Source organism: Salvelinus sp. IW2-2015, linkage group LG20, assembly GCF_002910315.2.
Source record: "Salvelinus sp. IW2-2015 linkage group LG20, ASM291031v2, whole genome shotgun sequence".
NCBI lineage: Eukaryota > Metazoa > Chordata > Actinopteri > Salmoniformes > Salmonidae > Salvelinus > Salvelinus sp. IW2-2015.
Window position 1 is genome coordinate 63,364,180 of NC_036860.1, and position 18,803 is coordinate 63,382,982.

General features: G+C 40.6%; 1 protein-coding gene across 2 annotated transcripts; it reads right to left on the bottom strand.

The window, feature by feature from the left end:
* Positions 1-4,638: 4,638 nt before the first annotated feature.
* LOC111981013 (MORN repeat-containing protein 5) lies at positions 4,639-13,369 on the bottom strand. Of its 2 annotated transcripts, none has more exons than XM_024012125.2 (5): positions 13,007-13,369; positions 12,658-12,805; positions 11,893-12,004; positions 11,526-11,657; positions 4,639-4,817 (listed from the first exon to the last, which is right to left on the bottom strand). In XM_024012125.2, exons 1-5 carry the CDS (start codon positions 13,051-13,053, stop codon positions 4,738-4,740), a joined length of 519 nt encoding a protein of 172 aa, XP_023867893.1. In that variant the 5' UTR covers positions 13,054-13,369; the 3' UTR covers positions 4,639-4,737. The 2 variants fall into 2 exon arrangements, with proteins under 2 accessions (XP_023867893.1, XP_023867892.1); XM_024012124.2 differs by lacking the exon at positions 4,639-4,817 and adding an exon at positions 8,412-8,756.
* Between the last annotated feature and the right edge of the window lie 5,434 nt (positions 13,370-18,803).

Genomic DNA, 18,803 nt, shown 5'->3' on the forward strand with positions numbered 1-18,803 from the left:
TGTCCCAGCTACCCCCTCAGCCGCCTAACTAACGGATGCTGCCGCCATCACCCCTGACTTCCCATCAGCAACCTCCGTTCTCCGACTCGACCCCAGAGGTCAAACATGATGACTTACGGAGAGGATCAAGAGTTCAAGATGCCTGAGAGACCGGCAGAGGCCGAGAGAAGAGGGACCGAGGCAGAGAGAGACGAAGGCAGAGCGTAGCACCGAGGCACGAGAGAGACTCGAGACAGAGAGAGACCGAGGCAGAGAGAGACCGAGGCAGAGAGAGACCCAGACAGACAGACAGACAGACAGACAGACAGACAGACAGACAGACAGAACGAACTCTTTTTCTATGAACAGGATCATGATTATATATCCCACCTATTGTTGTCATGGAGGACATGAGCCCTTCCTTTTGCTAACTGGGACTTATTCACTGTCAAGATACATTCAACTCGACTATGAGCTCTCTGTGTGTGCAGAAATGGACTGAAAGGACTCTTCTCTCCATCCTCTGAAGGGAGTGATGGGACCAGGCTAACAGGAATACACCCTCATGTGTGCTGTCAGATTTACTCATGAGGAGAAAAAAACGGCAAGGGATTGGGCTTGTGGGCTGGGCAAGGGACTTTGAGGTAAAAAACCTCCCCTTTCGCTCTGTGATGATACCATGAAGGAATGCAAAATAACTGACAGTTTTGGTGTGGAATCTGCTACAAACTAAAAACGAATACGAATTTTTAAATCACAGTTGTTAGTATTGATGTTGTATGAAATCATCAGGTAATCAGCTCTTCGTTAAAGGGAAATGTAAAAAAAAAAATGAAACTTTATATTCATCTTCTCCAGCACCAGCCCAACATCAATACACAGTTGAAGTCTGAAGTTTACAAACTTAGGTTGGAGTCATTAAAACTTGTTTTTCAACCACTCCACAAATGTCTTGTTAACAAACTATAGTTCTGTAAAGTCAGTTATGACATCTACTTTGTGCATGACACAAGTAATTTTTCCAACAATTGTTTACAGACAGATTATTTCAGATTAATTCACTGTATCACAATTCCAGTGGGTCAGAAGGTTACATACACTAAGTTGACTGTGCCTTTAAACAGCTTGGAAAATTACAGAAAATGTCATAGCTTTAGAAGCTTCTGTTAGGCTAATTGACATCATTTGAGTCAATTGGAGGTGTACCTATGGATGTATTTCAAGGCCTTACCTTCAAACTCAGTGCCTCTTTGCTTGACATAATTGGAAAATCAAAAGAAATCAGCCAAGACCTCAGAAAAAAATTGTAGACCTCCACAAGTCTGGTTCATCCTTGGGAGCAATTTCCAAACGCCTGAAGGTACCACGTTCATCTGTACAAACAATAGTACGCAAGTATATGTTTGGAGGAATAATGGGGAGGCTTGCAAGCCGAAGAACACCATCCCAACCGTGAAGCACGGGGGTGGCAGCATCATGTTGTGRGGGTGCTTTGCTGCAGGAGGGATTGGTGCACTTCACAAAATATATGGCATCATGAGGAAGGAAAATTATCTGGATATATTGAAGCAACATCTCAAGACATGAGTCAGGAAGTTAAAGCTTGGTCGCAAATGGGTCTTCCAAATGGGCAATGACCCCAGGCATACTTCCAAAGTTGTGACAAAATGGCTTAAGGACAACAAAGTCAAGGTATTGGAGTGGCCATCACAAAGCCCTGACCTCAAACCTATAGAAAATGTGTGGGCAGAACTGAAAAAGTGTGTGCGAGCAAGGAGGCCTACATGCCTGACTCGGTTACACCAGCTCTGTCAGGAGGAATGGGCCAAAATTCACCCAACTTATTGTGGGAAGCTTGTGGAAGGCTACCTGAAACGTTTGATCCAAGTTAAACAATTTAAAGGCAATGCTACCAAATACTAATTGAGTGTATGTAAACTTCTGACCCACTGGGAATGTGATGAAAGAAATAAAAGCTGAAATAAATCATTCTCTCTACTATTATTCTGACATTTCACATTCTTAAAATAAAGTGGTGATCCTAACTGACCTAAGACAGGGAATTTTTACTAGTATTAAATGTCATGAATTGTGAAAAACTGAGTTTACATGTATTTGACTAAGGTGTATGTAAACCTCCGACTTCAACTGTATGTGAAAATGGCGCGTTTCTATGTTTTGTAGTAAAAAATGTAGAGGAAGATAAGTGTTTCCAATGACATTATCAACCAATTAGTAGATGATTAGTGGCCAATGCCTACTCGTAATTGGTTAAAATTACACGATGCACAGTGATGATGTCATTGGTAACACTTATCTTCCTCTATCTTTTTTTTTTACTACAAACCACAGAAATGTGCAATTTTATCATGTGCTGGAGATGATGGAATATACATTTTAAATGTCCCTTTAATACATTGTCATCAGCAGCCTTCTGTAAAGGATATGAGCCTCAGATGAGGATAGATTGTGTGCCTTATCTTCTACATGATGAGAAAACCATCATTTGGTTGTTTTGAATTATCAATCATTTTCAGGTAGCTGAGGTAAAACACTCAAATTCACAGAGAGARAAAAAACTCATATTTATAAGGATGATTTTTTATTACACCTTTTTTTTTGAAAAGGTGTAACTTTCAATCTGTACTGGTGAAAATATTGAAATATGATTTATTTGGTGTGATTTGAATTTCCAATGCTCTTGTGCAGAAATACATTTCAATCATTTGAAGCTCCAAATTGTAGTTGTCTAAAATCATGATTTACTACTGTAATACCATGTGAGACTTTTGAAATTGACATAACTCTTTTAAATCTTGAACAATCACATTGTGTATGAGAGGGAGGCCTGCAATGTATAGACAGATAGTCTTCCTCCAGTGGTTAAGGACTGAAAGACAGATACATGTCACATTACATGTAATACCTTTTCTAAACAGCTGTTTTGTCAGCAATTTTSTGTTTATGTCTGTGCTGGATCCATATCCGTCAGCTTTTGTCTTCTACAGTGGTCCAGCCTGTGTGCTTCACTTCCATGGGTTGAAATGGAGATGTGGTACAATGACAGTTAGCGGACTGTGGATATGATATGTATATAGACGTCTGTGGCTGGCCAGCCTGACTGGCAGGGTAGAGGGAGGTTGTGTGAAACTGTAACTTTGTGTCTTGGCTGTGGAGTCAGTGAGGAATAGGATCCTGTGTTTACGAAGGGACTAAGGGAGACAAGACTTCAATGTTCTTGTATTTATTGAGACAATAGTCTGTAAGCACTTTTTTTCTCAGAAAATGTCAAAATTGTATTGTTTTATAAAAAATGAAACAAAGGTTTATTTGATTGACTGTGTTTTGTGTACTAAATGCAATAAAATTGACTTTAAAATGTAAAATTTGTATTTAAAAAAAWWAATAATTTCAGTTGGACCACAACAATTTGATGCAAGCACTTTAACCTCCTTATACCAAACAATCAATAAAGGACACACGCGCGCACACACACACAGAGGAGCCAATTTAAAAATAGATCTTGAAATATGAAATCTGTGTTAGAGGTTAAGTGATCCTGCTGGATAACTGTGTCTGCACATGCTACGCTATATGCATCATGCATTGTACATTTTTATAGGCCTCGGAGTTATTCTGGTGTGTTTGAATTTTCCTTAAGCCTGGGTTTGCCTGGTTGTGTGTGTGTGCGTGCGAGTGTGCCCGGCGCGGGGTAGGAAGCAATCACAGGCCGATGGCTGTGCTAGTGAGCGCTTCATGGGTCAGTGTGTGCAGTAATAACTACTCTCCTCTCCTCTCTTTCTCCACCGCTCTGCTGCTGATTCCTCCCGCGAGCCCAGCGGAGCGCCATCACAGACAGGAAGTCACTGTCAGGCTGCATCATGAGATTGATCCCCTACTCTGGGTTCTGTTTCAAAGGGCAGCTTTCGCTGAGGCACACATAACGTCTCACTCAGAATATATGCTTGTCTGTCTGTACAAAAACACACAAATGTAAAACCCTCAAAATCGAACATGCATAAAACTATAGAAATATGGCCCCCAAAAATACAGCATTATAGTAGAAAATACAATTACCGGAGCCAAAGCCTTATATTGAGATTTCTTTCTATAGTTGAATGCATGTTCGATTTTGGGGTTTAGAATTTTGGTGTGTTTTTGTACAGACAGACAAGATATATCTCAATATAAGACTACAACTGGAACAAAGCCTATAACAACTGTATATTATGCTGGTGGATATAGTGCACGTATAACAGGAAGTCATCTCTCATGTTGATTTGCATCCATTAGGCTGCTACCTGCAGTCTTTCAGGACACTTGAGAGAACAATCTGACACTGATTACACTGGCAGCACAACCATTTTAGCACCATGCAGAGAATTAAAAGGACAAACATTACACGTAAACAAATGGCTTTACAAGTTACAAATCCAAAATGTTTTTTTCCTCATTCTGCATGAAAATGTTTGAAGCGTTAGCATCTTTTTCGATCTTTATCACGTTTCATTTCAGTATAGGCTGGCTACATTACATGCGCCTCGCTGTGTTTTTCTGCATCTGAAATAAACCTACCGATGTTTTTTATGCATCTGTTAAAATCATATATATTTATAATAACGAAAATGTGGAATATTCCATATTTCACAAAATATTATTCACAGGTAGCCTATACAGTTAAACATTCCATAAATTAGCTGCCTTTAACTCAGCAGCTGCTCAGGCCCCTCAACTCAATGTCCAGTTCTGAAATTCAGCCTAGTTGTCAGGTGAATGTCCAACGATCTCATCCCAGCTCTTCCGACAAGTGGACACAATCCACTCCCGTTCATAGTCATCTGCAGGAAAATAAATAGATTTTCAGAATAATCAAGTAAGACCATGAAGGTCAGAATAAAGCAACAACCTTTTAAAACACGTTTTAAACATACAATTATTCTAACTGAAAGAGTATAAAGAAATAATTTATTCTAATAGTTCATTAAATAAAATTGTAATCTTAAAATGTGATCGAGGAAGACGRAAAAAAAGACACTGGACTGGATGCATATAATTATATCAGAGCTTTTGAAATGGACACATTCAACTCAATAACCATTTACATCGCTGTGAAAAATCAGGGTAACAATTAGGAGAAAATAACTTCTTAGTGGTACTTCAACCACCAATAAATCACCCAAAAAATGAACGACAATTTTAACAAGGATGACTCGACTACCAAAACTGCGGATAATATAGTGTTTTTCATAGTTAAAACTGAAATTACTTGATAATTGCAGAGCAAGAGGTAGCTTCTCTGCACGGACTGAATCGGAGTGTCGCAGCTGCACACACTTGAGAGCTCATCTGGGGGAACAGTGTGCGCTGGGCCCATTGTTGGGCACAGGTCTGAAGCTCTAGCCTGATTGTTTGTAATTGCCTGCGATAGCCCCAGCCACTCCAAGTCGCCTCTCTCGCCACTCTACCTGGCGCGCGCGTTCAGAAATAGAAATCACAGTTGCGAACGGGCCACGGTCTGCTCCATGCACCACGGTAACTGCATGCGAGAAACAGCCTATCCACCCTTTTTGTCGCGTTGTGTTGCCTCCCCCCTTCTCAACAAACGGAGGTCAGCGTCAAGAAGGTCATTTCATCACTATTTTAAACCAATTAATACCCCTGCACCGGTTTCTGCCTGTTGCGAGGTCTTGTAGAACTGCAATTAGGCCTTCCGTTTCTCCGAGCGCGTATGGTAATGAGATAGAATTCACACATTTTCATATGCTGTAATTTGCCCTGGATTGTGATCGTTCACAGAGTGTTTAAAAGTCACTCCTACTTTAATACAATTCTATTTGAGGGCACAGGTGGCCACCATGGTTCGGAAGCAATCTGAAATCAAATGTAAATTGTGAACACTTAACATACACTTCATGTGTTTTTAAATTGTTACTGTGGTCGTCTTATTTAAACCCTGCAATAAAGCCTTCTATAATGAGCGTTTAGGGACATTCATTTGGAATGTATTAATTCTTGCAAAAAATAATTTAGCCTACACACTTTAGTTTTTTAGAAGAAAATAAAATCCTAAATGTCTTCCAAAAAATATTATCCAACAGATCCAAATAAGTGGTTGTATTGTTTGATTCATTTATCTACACATGACTGTCATGAAATAAAATATGATAAAAGTTTTTTTTTTTTTTTAATGATTGGGAACACTGTACACTAGCTGTAGGCTATATTGCCTGTTACATATAACTTGTGGAATAGACACCGGCTGGAACGCGCTTTTAACCAATCAGCATTCAGAATTAGACCCACCCGTTGTATAATGCATATCAATTAGCACATCATAAACATGACATTGTTGCTACAAATATTGTCTTGTTGGTGAACCACTTTTCTCCTACCTTTCCCTCTAGCCCCCCGGACGTTTGCTGCTGGCCATTAACTGGATATCAACTAATTCCCCAAACTCTCTCCCAAAAAGGCTCCGAGCAGTGGTGTACATGGTGCGGTGGGGAAACGATAATGGCTCCTTGTTAAAACATGTTTATCTTAATCCTTAAAATACACTCCAAGGGAAAAGTGTTTCCTGCCAACTAATGCAGAAGCAACACTTTTTAAAGTGTTAAATTAACTTAATGGCTGTCAGATCACCTTGACCAATAGACTTAACATTACTTAATGCTGCCAGTCGGTTACTTGGGCTAATACTGGAGTATGGTTGACATTGGAGTTGTCATGATTCTGGGGGAGTCTATTTGTTGAAATTTAAATAATTATTGATTCATGTAGTGCATTGTCGAGCGACCTGGCACATAAGCATTTCGCTGTACCTTTTATACCTGCTGTAAACTGTGTATGTGATGAATATAATTTGATTTGAATTAGGATTGTAGAGGAGATGGTTTCAGGAAAGAACATAATGCGATATTACAGTAAACATGAACATGATGACCTGAACCCAGTGCTATTACAGTAAACATGAACACGATGACCTGAACCCAGTGATATTACAGTAAATATGAAGACACTGACCTGAACCCAGTGATATTACAGTAAATATGAAGACACTGACCTGAACCCAGTGATACTACAGTAAATATGAAGACACTGACCTGAACCCAGTGATATTACAGTAAATATGAAGACACTGACCTGAACCCAGTGATATTACAGTAAACATGAACACGCTGATTGTATCTGTTTGAAAAGGCTTCAGCTTGTCTGCGTCCCAAATGGCACAAGCCCCCATCAGGCTCCGGTCAAAAGTAGTGCACTATATAGTGAATAGGGGTGCCATTTTTGAGAACACACCTCGACTCACAACCAAGTGGCAGTAGCTCAAACCAGGGCTGTTTTCCTTGGCAGAGGGATGTTTTGAATGTGAACCCTTACGACTTTCAAAAGAAGTTATTCCAGAAACAGGAAACTGCAACAAACAATGTGGCAATAGGGTTCCTGACCACTTGTAGGGCTGCTCCTGCTCGATGCCAGGGCGAACAACAGAAAATTACAGACAGACATAAATACCAGTGGTGGAAAAAGTACCCAATTGTCATACTTGAGTAAAAGTAAAGATAGCTAAATAGAAAATTACTCAAGTAAAAGGGTAGTCACCCAGTAAAATACTATTTAAAACCAAAAAGTATTTGGTTTTAAATATACTTAAGTATCAAAAGTAAATGTAAAATTGCTAAAACATACTTAAGTATTGAAAGTAAAAGTAAAATTATAAATAATTTCAAATGCTCTATATTAAACAAACCAGACGGTACCATTTAATTTTTTATATTTATGGATAGCCAGGGGCACACTCCAACACACAATTTACAAACAAAGCATTTGTGTTTAGTGAGATCAGAGGCAATTGCGATGACCAGGGATGTTCTCTTGAAAAGTGCGTGAATTGGACCATTTTCCTGCTAGCCATGCAAAATGTAACGAGTACTTTTGGCTGTCAGGGAAAATGTATGGATTAAAAAGTACATTCTTTTCTTTAGGGATGTAGAAAAAGTTGTCAAAAATATAAATAGTAAAGTAAAGTACAGATACCCCCAAAAACTACTTAAGTAGCACTTTAAAGTATTTTTACTTAAGTACTTTACACTACAGATAGATAGTTTTGTGCTGATAGGACTGTGCAGAGATGTAGTGTGTATCAGCTCAATCTGTTCCTGTATTCCACTATTCACTCTGTTCAGTTTGTAGCATATATTGTGTGATGGATGATGCACTCTATGTATCTCTGGAATTAAAAAGCTGTTTAAATAGGTTATCCATAAGAGCTCTTGTATAGCTTGAGAAATTCAAGCATGTCAGTTGATCAGGCAGCAGTGGGCTCCATGTGGCGTTGGTTGGCAGGAAGGTGGTGGAAGTAAGACACACCTTACTTCCACCCGCGCCACTTCTCCACTCCCCCGACTGGACCGACCTCAGAGGGGTTGGGTCTAGTCCAGATGACCCATTTCACCTCATCTCTCCTCAGCTGGGCTGCTGCTGTGAAGACTCAGAGATTCTTCCTCAGGGCTTCTTCCTTCCATCTGCTTTTGTGCTTCTTTTCATGTCTTGGCCCAAAGCCTGGGCATTTCCCTGACCCTTCCTGCCTGGCCCAGCATCGCTCTGGTCTGAGGGCCATGCTCCCCCTTCCCCCCGCACACATCCCTTCTTCTGTCCTCTTCCACAGCGGTGACTGCACTCTTTCCTCTCCTCCTCAAAACACATGGTCCCCACAGGGAGAGCAGTTCCTCTCAATGTCCAGTTAGTGCCGGGACCCTCTGCTCTTCTCCTTCCTGGATGGAAGTGATTGGCATTAAATTCTGTCTTCACACCCATTTTGACAGACATACCTTCAACCTCTCAGAGATGAACATAGATCCAGAGGACACAGTGTTCCTCATCACGTCATGTGACGAGGCCCAATGATCCTTCTTGTGCGTGCGGTTCCTCACACACACACACACTGGCTGTCTATTGAAAGCTTATATGCATATTTCATTTAAAAATGTTCACTATATTAGTTCCTAGGTAAGGGCTAACAGAAATAGAGCATCAAGGGTATGATAATGGATCTGAGGGGTATATTAAAGCAATAAATATACGGCCAATGTGGCTAATATACCACGGTTAAGTGCTGTTCTTAGGCACGACGCAACGTGGAAAAGGAATGTCTTTCCACAAACCCCTGAGGTGCCTTATTGCTATTATAAACTGGTTACCAACATAATTAGAACAGTAAAAATACATGTTTTGTCATACCCGTGGTATGCTTTCAGACAATCAGCATTCAGGGCTCGAACCACCCAGTTTATAAAGGTGGTTTTGAATGGCTGACATTTCATCCCTGATAGTAGCTGTAATACCCAAGGCCGTCTGCGGTATACTGCTAAACCAATCAAAGATTTCCTGTAGAAAAATGCCCTACCAATACGCAGTACAAACAGCAGACACCAAATGAATCTGAATCCAATGATTGGAACAACTCTATTTTACAGCGCCTCCTCTTTTCTGCTTCAACACTACCTTCCTCCCCTCCGTTTCATTGGTCAATACCAGAACTGTTATGAAGGAAAAAATCTGAACATATTTCTTATTGCACATGTTCAGGACATCTGTTCAGGATATGCATCTCTTTGTCTGTTTTTGTCTGTCTGTTGTCTATATACAAAAATGAGATTTGCATGCTCCGGATCAAGCAGTGATTAATATGAGGACACTCATCTGTATCATGTTGCGTGTAGTTACTCTAGACAGGGTTTACCAAACTATACTCTGGCTAGTACATCATACACCCCTGCCTGTCTGTCATGGTCTGGCTGGAACCCCTAGTAAATCCTAAACCACTGCCTGTCTGTCATGGTCTGGCTGGGACCACTAGTAAATCCTAAACACTGCTGTCTGTCATGGTCTGGCTGGACCACTAGTAAATCCTAAACCACTGCCTGTCTGTCATGGTCTGGCTGGGACACTAGTAAATCCTAAACAACTGCCTGTCTGTCATGGTCTGGCTGGACACACTAGTAAATCCTAAACACTTGCCTGCTCTGCATGGTCTGGCTGGGACCACTAGTAAATCCTAACCACTGCCTGCTGTCATGGTCTGGCTGGGACCACTAGTAAATCCTAAACCACTGCCTGCCTGTCATGGCCTGGCTGGAACCACTAGTAAATCCTAAACCACTGCCTGCCTGTCATGGTCTGGCTGGAACCCTAGTAAATCCTAACATCCTGCTGTCTGTCATGGTCTGGCTGGGACCACTAGTAAATCCTAAACCACTGCCTGCCTGTCATGGTCTGGCTGGAACCCCTAGTAAATCCTAAACCACTGACTGTCTGTCATGGTCTGGCTGGAAACTCTAGTAAATCTGGGACCACTAGTAAATCTGGGATCACTAGTAAATCCTAAACCACTGCCTGCCTGTCAGTCAGTGATCATCCACATACACACACCTGTATTTGTGGCAGGCTGATCAAAGGCAGTCATAAATATACACTTTCATATCATATTTTGTATTTTACTTTGTGTGTGTGTGTATATACTCTAAGCCTATACACTCACTGTTTCCAAATAATGCCGGCTTAGCTGCAACCTATGGCAAGAGATAGAATATAGTGTGGCTATTATTTCACAAGACAGACGATGACATCACAGCTGGGCTGTCTCCCATAGATACACCCCCATCCATCCCATTCACAGAGAGACGATTAGATCCAGAACCGTTCGTAATCCATGACATTGTCTGGTGATGCAAAAACGATGAAAAACTGGCTATTGGAATTCCTATCTCAAAACCTGACAGACCTCGTTGCCTTCAAATCAAAGATCCCACATCGAGCACTCAATGGGTGGAAAAAAATGTGTTTAAAATTTTCCCTTTGAAAACAAAACTAAAATGACTGCAGTGGAGAGGCATGCTTGGCTGAGAGGACTACAGATGATGAGTTATAGGGTAATAAGGCTGCCTCAGCAAAGTATCTGCCTGCAATAATCTTACATTAGAGAATATGGGCAATCCGTTTATACTATTTTAATCAGTTTTTAATATCAAATGTTTCCCAGGTGGCTAGAGCTTACTGATGGGATAATAATTGACATGAACATTATAATAAAGCAGGGGTGCAACTTTCGCTGGGGATGAGGCACACCGTTGCCTCGTTTTGTACTACATTCTAAAATTGCATCTTTGTCCCCCCCAGTTTTATCATTGCAATGTGATACAAAACAAGGAAACTGTGTGCTTTAGGGCCATGTGGACGCCTCTGAGTGGTCGGGTAACCTGTTTAGGGTGTTTATCCAACTGGATTTAAAAAATATATATAAATAAAGTTATGTCCCCCCCACTTCTAAAATCAAAGTTGCACACCCCTGTGATAAAGGAATGAGGCCCAAAAATATGATAAGTTAAGATAAAAGACAAAGTCAAACTCAGTACTGGAAAATTGGAGGTTACTGCGCACTCTAATGAGCCGGAGGTCAGAAATATATGTGATACAATACGCCTGGATCTGTTTTCACACTCAGTGTCAAAACCTTGAAGTGAGCTCCAACAGTCTCTTCTCACCTGCGTTCCGCAGGAAGTGATGCTCATAGTCAGTGATAACCCTGGTTTTGGGGTCGTAGAAGCCGTCCCCACAGTCATAGCAGCCATCTGGGATGACACGCGGCGGGTCCAGGTCTGTCAGCTGGGACTCCCCTGCCAGGACAGATAGACAGAGAGTCAGTGACTGGTCAAGTCTTGAGACAAACAATAAAAAACAAGGTGACTGAATTTGACAAAAAATACAGATTGTGGTAAAAACCATTGAGATAATATGTTCTATCCCATTGCTATGGTATTGAGACTGAATAGATTATTATCCTAATACTTTAGGATTTAGTCTGCTTGTAAAAACGGTAGATTTTCATAAAAATAGAAGTGCATGTTTTACCTGCAGGTTTGAGTCCATTGCACCTCTCAGTGTAGAACTGTCTGTCATAACCATCACAGAACTCCCAGTCCTTCTCCTGGTACTCCAGCCCATCAGAGAAGGTATACTTTCCCTGTGGATGAAACACTTTGTAGTTTCAGTGATGAAACACGGTAGTATCCTGCAACAAACTGTCTTTATTTAGTCATAAACTTGAAACTTGTATCTAATGGCAAATAAGGGATATTAGGGGAAAAAACAGACAAACTTTTCACCACTTCAATTCTGTTTGGATTGGGGAATTACATTTCACCACAACATAGGCCTAAGTATGTCAATATGGTTGAATAGTCTTTAATCGTGCATCCTTTGTTGAGAGATCTATGTTCCATATCCAGTGGAGTTTTTACCATGAAACAAAGAGAGGTCTGAGCTGGATGGGAGTGAGGTGTGTTTGGTCATGGGCTTGCTAAACCTAGATCATGTCTAATGGACCGCAGTAATCATGATAATAATCGAACTGGTTACTATTATGGCTGAGATACGCATGAATGAACGGTTGACCAAAAAGGAATGTCTTTCCTGTGTGGAACATGCAGAGAGCACATGTTGGAGGAGAGGTATGGAAACGGAATAACTGCGACAATGAATGTGAATGATTGCTAAAGGGGACCAGATGTAATGCCCACTATAACCAATGCGAAACACACACCCACACACACATAGACCTACACGGGCATGAAGGTGCACACACACACAGACAATCACAGAAAGTATGCTACACACCTGTTTGGATATCCCTTTCTCCCAAGTTCCTTCATATTTGCTTCCATTTGGAAAATAGAGAACACCTTTTCCATGGAACATGCCATCCTTCATATCCCCAACATATCTTGTCTCTGTGGGGAATTTATACTCTCCTTCTCCCTCCATCCTGAGAAACAGAGCAAAGGACATAGCTAATTCACCAGTGGTGAGATGATAAGAACATTGGACTTCAACTTGTGCCAGAACTGGTGCAAACTAGCTAGCTACCCACTACTGCTAAAGTAAGCTAGCTAACGTTGTCACATTACACTTTGACAGATAGAAGTTTTGCAAACTGGCCTATGGCAAAAAATTGTTATTGATTTACCTGCCATTCTTGAAGGCTCCAGTGTAACTGCTACCTGTGAACTCCATATTTGCTATTTTATGAAGTTACAATGAAAAACAGAGGTTAGCTTAGCTAACGGCTGTCTGGTTTCTGCAGCAAGCAGGTTGTTTGACAACGTCGCCATGGAAACGGGAAACTAGTGCCGTGTCTCTTTTTTTCAAATTTCCTCGCATGAAGTGTATTATGATAAAAGAAGACTAGCATGTTGTCTCTTGTCTTAGAAAATAATAAGCCTTGTAAACACAATACTTGAATCCAATGTTCCCTCTAAACTGCCGGCGGCTGCGCAGCTCCCCATGGACTGCAGCGCAGAAGAAAAACGAGATTGAATTTTACTCAACTTTCTTGAATTTCCCCCATTAGTTAACACTATCAAGTCAACGTTTCCCTTTAATGTGGGAATGGTGATCGAATCAACGCAATATTAGACACTTTCAACGCAACATACCGAAAGAAAAAGAACTATGCAAGACTTAGTATGCAAAACTAACTATGTGCAAATAGACCATTGCCATATATGGATTTGTGCCGTTCACTTGGAGCTGGACGGTTTTACAGCATGAGTGTCAGGATTATAATGGCTGCATGTAGCCAGGTGTGTACATTTGTTCATAGTGTAACGACCCTGGGTTTATAAGCGCGGAAATCGACTCTGTAGTAAGAGATTGCTATTGCGGCACAGTCGCTATTGCGGCACAGCTCGCCGGACTTCGGGCTAGAAGGTCGAGGGTTCGAGACCTGCTCCCTGCTGTTTCATTACATTGGTGTTAGAAGTGATCGGACCTTGCATCCACGACAGTGCGTGTGCTTGGCCGGTGAGTGCGTTCCTGTAAGACGTAGAGTCGCAAGCTAGCGCGAGGATGCGCTCTTTGAAAGGAGGGAGTAGTGTAACGACCCTGGCTTTATAAGCGCGGAAATCGACTGTGCCGCTCGAGCATGCTTTTGCGGCACAGTCGATAGTGCGCCCGGACCTCGGGCTTAGAAGGTCGACGGTTCAAGACCTGCTCCCTGCTGTTTCATTACAATATTCTTTGATAGTGAGTTATTAGACCAGTTAAAACTAATTTGTAGTCAGCAATGTGGGAGTGATTGCTTCCTACAAGAGCACAAAAGGGGCAAAAAAGTCTTAAAGGGGCAATGTTGTATTTTGAGAAAGGCTTGAATAAGCTAAGTAGCCAATAGGCAGAGGGTAGCATAATTTGTCTGGTTCTCTGTAATAATGGTATGGGAATAATAATGAATTTTATTTTGTAAAGTGATTTCTTGCGTCAAACAACACAACAACATTTTCAGTCACCTTGTCTGAAGGACAAGTGCATTAACAGGTTAATATCAAGCCCTGCATGTTTTTTCAAAAGTCTCATGGAATGTAGGCCTACATTGAACACCACACATTGGCTGCTACTGTAGGCTGAATGATAGAACCTCTTTTTTTATATTAAAATGTAATGTGAAGCATTTTCTCCATTGTTTTTTTTATGGTAGGCCACTCTGGTAGGCCTACCTACAATATGATCAAATAGCCACAGTAGCTTAATTGGCCACAGTTAAACAATACATTAAAGTGGTTACAACCTCAGTGTTCACAGTAAAATGTGCCGGAAGTTGCATAGAAATTTCACAGGTTCAAGTTTGCGCTCAGCAGACCTGAAATGTGCTCAGTGCTTGAGACAATACAAATACAATACAAGTACCACACGCCCACACAACGTGGGGAGCTCTAGGGGTCTGCCTCTCATCAAGTTGTTGTTGTAAATTAATCATTTTGAAAGTAACCCTCCCAAGTCCTTCATAAAACTTTTAGAATATCCACCTGTAGCAAGCCAAGTGTTTGTGTTGTCCAATTGACATGGGTAGGTCAGACCATATCGTTTTTTGGTTAGGGTTAGGCTTAGCTAAAATACTGTAATCCATCTAGCTTCAACTAAAAGCCATCAGTTCCCAGAAACCATCATTGTCACCACACCCGGGCCTCCAGCCATACCAATTCAGGCTCGGGCCCTACCTTTTGGGGGGTGGGGGGGTCAACATTCTAACAGCCTAATAATAAATACATTTAATATATGCTATCTCAAAAAGTATTTGGTTGTGTTTATGAAGGTCTTAACATTAATACAAAAGAAAATGTATTTCAAAGAACACAATAGGATTGTATACATACAGTTTATATATAGTATATATACAGTGTACTATCTATAGTTATATACAGTATTTAGCTGGTATTTATACACTTTCAAATTATACTTACTTTGTGATTGAGTGGCTGACGCATTAAATCTGTTAGATTTTTTTTAGGTTGGGAGGGGCACGAACTCTGATCTTGCAGGGGGTCCACAGTAATTGCAGTACACCACTGAATACAAATTGCGGTATTTCATGCAATATCGAGCAATAAAGAGCTGAAATGGCTCATGTTTTCTTTGTTTCTTTTAAACAGTGAGGATTTCTACACTCTTGTATAAAATGAAGTCATCTAATAAAACAAATGATAAGAGATTTCTGTTTTGAAGCCACTGCACATACATTTCTGAACCCGTCTACCATTGTAAAATAAACACACCTTAATGCAGGGGTGTCAAACTCAATTTCAATTAAGACCTAGACAACCAGGTGAGGGGAGTTCCTTACTAATTAGTGACATTAATTCATCAATCAAGTACAAGGGAGGAGAGAAATCCTGAAGACACTCGGCCCTCCGTGAAATGAGTTTGACAAATGTGCCTTAATGCATACTTTTACATATTATGTGAACTTAACACACACAAAATCTTATATATATATATATATATATATATATATGAAGATTTTCCTTAAAGTATAATTACTAATGTTACTGCCCCCACTATAACAAATACTGTACATACTTAATTAAATACATGTAATTTAAACAATTTATTTGAATACTGTAGGATTTCATTCATTCCTATGGAGGACTGCTCCTAGTGGTCAGAGGAAGGAAAGGAAAAACAAGGAAAAACGTTTTTCCACCATTCATTTTTCCCATGGGGGATTTTAGGAACTCTTAAAATAAGGGCTGTGTTTAGGCTTACACTGGCGTGACGTTTCGATAACCGTGTAAATCTCTCTCGGACAAGGTGACTTCATCAATATATTTGCCTGTATTTACCCCCCAAACATAACTACAAATGCCATGATGCTCTGGATGAGTCTGCCGAATCGAGGCAAAGGTAAGAATCTCTGGATTAACTATCTAATGTTAACTAAATTTAGTCATTCATAAATTGGCTAAATTGACAATTCTGTGAACTGTCTTGGGCAAGTTTTAAATTGACACAATACCTGTTAGCAAATGAGTCAGCTAAAGATGAGGTGCCGGAGTTTGCAGTGATTTGTAGTCTTGCATGATGTCTACTTTTATGCTAGCATTTTAAAATCTGAGCATAAATAGAACAAAATATATTGATAAAAATCACCTTGTCATAGAGATTTACATGGTTATCAAAACATCACGCCAGGGTAAGCTTACACAAAACACAGCCCTTATTTTAAGTGTTTTTAAAATCCCTGATGGGAAAAATCAATGGTGAAAAAACGATTGGAACCGTTAGGTTTATTACCCATAAAACCTAGCGGTTCCAATCGTTTTTTCGCCATAATTTTTTTTGTTATGGGTATTATGACACGTACACTGTGGGGCTCTATATGGCAGCTGGTAGCTTCAAAGCCTCTCATTAGCCAACACACAGCACCAGCAAAGCAAGGTTTATATAAACTCAGCAAAAAAAGAAACATCCCTATATGGAACATTTCTGGGATCTTTTATTTCAGCTCATGAAACATGTGACACGGAATACTTTACATGTTGCATTTATATTTTTGTTCAGTGTATACATATATATATATWTTTTTTTTTTAATGTTTCACACGTTTATGGAATTTATACAATTGTAGAAGCTAAAAAATAAATAAATCCCACAGCATTTGCATTTATGAATATACAATTTGGCCAAGAGAATAAATTAAATTTTATTTTATGGAATTACTGGGTTCAGGTTAGCTCCAGCCTGGGCTGGATTGCATTGCCTGCTGGGTAGGCTCCCTGTGCAAGGTTACGAGCAGCTAAATGCTCTCTTCCTTCAAGTCGAAACGGTCTGCTAGTTTTTAATTAAACTGCCTTTGTCATCAACATGTTTGGCTAGCTAATGCTAAATCAGCCCATTGGATTCAATGAAAATGCGATACATAGAGTTGGGGAGTAGCTGCCGGAAGTGTTGTGGAATCCAATAGGCTGCTTTAGCATTCACTAGCATAGCATGCTGATGAAAAAAGCAGTTTAATTAAAAACTAGCAGCATTTCAATCTTCTCGATTTCGTTGCTTGTTGTAAATGAGAACTTGTTCTCAACTAGCTTACCTGGTTAAATAAAGGTGAAATAAATAAATAAATAATGGATTAATTAGGAGTATAGAAAAACCTTCCATCCCTGAATTGAGGTATGTTATCAAGCCATATCCCTTGTCTGTCATCACAGTGAAAACATATTGGCATAGGACCGTTTCAATTTGAAGGAAAACTAAACTTAAAGTTGAGTTTTGGCTAACGAGCAGCCAGATAAGCTTGGATCCATTGGTCCCAAGTGGCTCTCTCTGAGATTGTCATGTAATCAAATCCCTGGTAGGCACGCAAGGACCTCACCCCGCCAGCTTCAATAAGCAGCGGAATCCCCAGATAAAACAGGTTAGGGTAAGCCGTGTTTCGGTTGTCCCTTTCTGTTGTGTACGGAGACAAAGCACCAGCCTACCCAGTGCCCTGCATTATTCCCGTCCAGAGCGTTTTCGACCTCACCATTACCAGTCCGGGCCCGAATCAAGTCTATGGCATTCTGCCATGGGAGGTCCTGATATTCTCTCATGGCCCTATTGAGAGAAGTAATCCCTGTCAGCATCCTAAACTCTGTTTGATCAAACATAATCCTCAGCCTGATTGAGACTTCAATTGAGGACATCAACCACCCGAGCCACTGCCTGTTCACACCGCTAACGTCCAGAAGGCGAGGTCAGTACAGGTGCATCAAAGTTGGGACCGAAAGACTGAAAAATCCATCAGACTGCCAAACAGCAATCACACACTCAGCGAGGCTGCTGCCTACATTGAGACCCAATCACTGGCCACTTTAATAAATGGATCACTAGTCACTTTATACAATGCCACTCTAAATAATGTCACTTTAATAATGTTTACATATCTTACATTACTCATATCACATGTATATACTCTATTTTATACCATCTATTGCACCTTGCCTATGCCGCTTGGCCATCGCTCATCCATACACTTACATGTACATATTCTCATTCACCCCTTTAGATTTGTGTGTATTAGGTAGTTGTTGGGGAATTATTAGATTACTTGTTAGATATTACTGCACTGTCGGAACTAGAAGCACAAGCATTTCGCTACACTCATTAACATCTGCTAACCATGTGTATGTGACAAAAACAATGTTATTTGACTTGACAGACAGTGGCACCTAAATAGTACAGTTGGTGGAAATCCTGCCCAGTCTGTTGGCCTGTCCAAACTCGTGCCAGGAAGTACCACACCTTGAGCACATTGTCTCTGGTAAAATCTATCTCCTGGCTTGCTTGATGCAGGGTCCTCCTGTACTGAGTTAAGCAGGAGTGATATATCCTCCAGACGTCAGGATTGTGATAGCCAACACCATCAGGTTGAGGATTGCTTAACCTGTTCAAGGCGACAAAACTAAATGGATTAACGCCACCGGGGTGTTCTATCTCCAATTAAGAAGGAAACC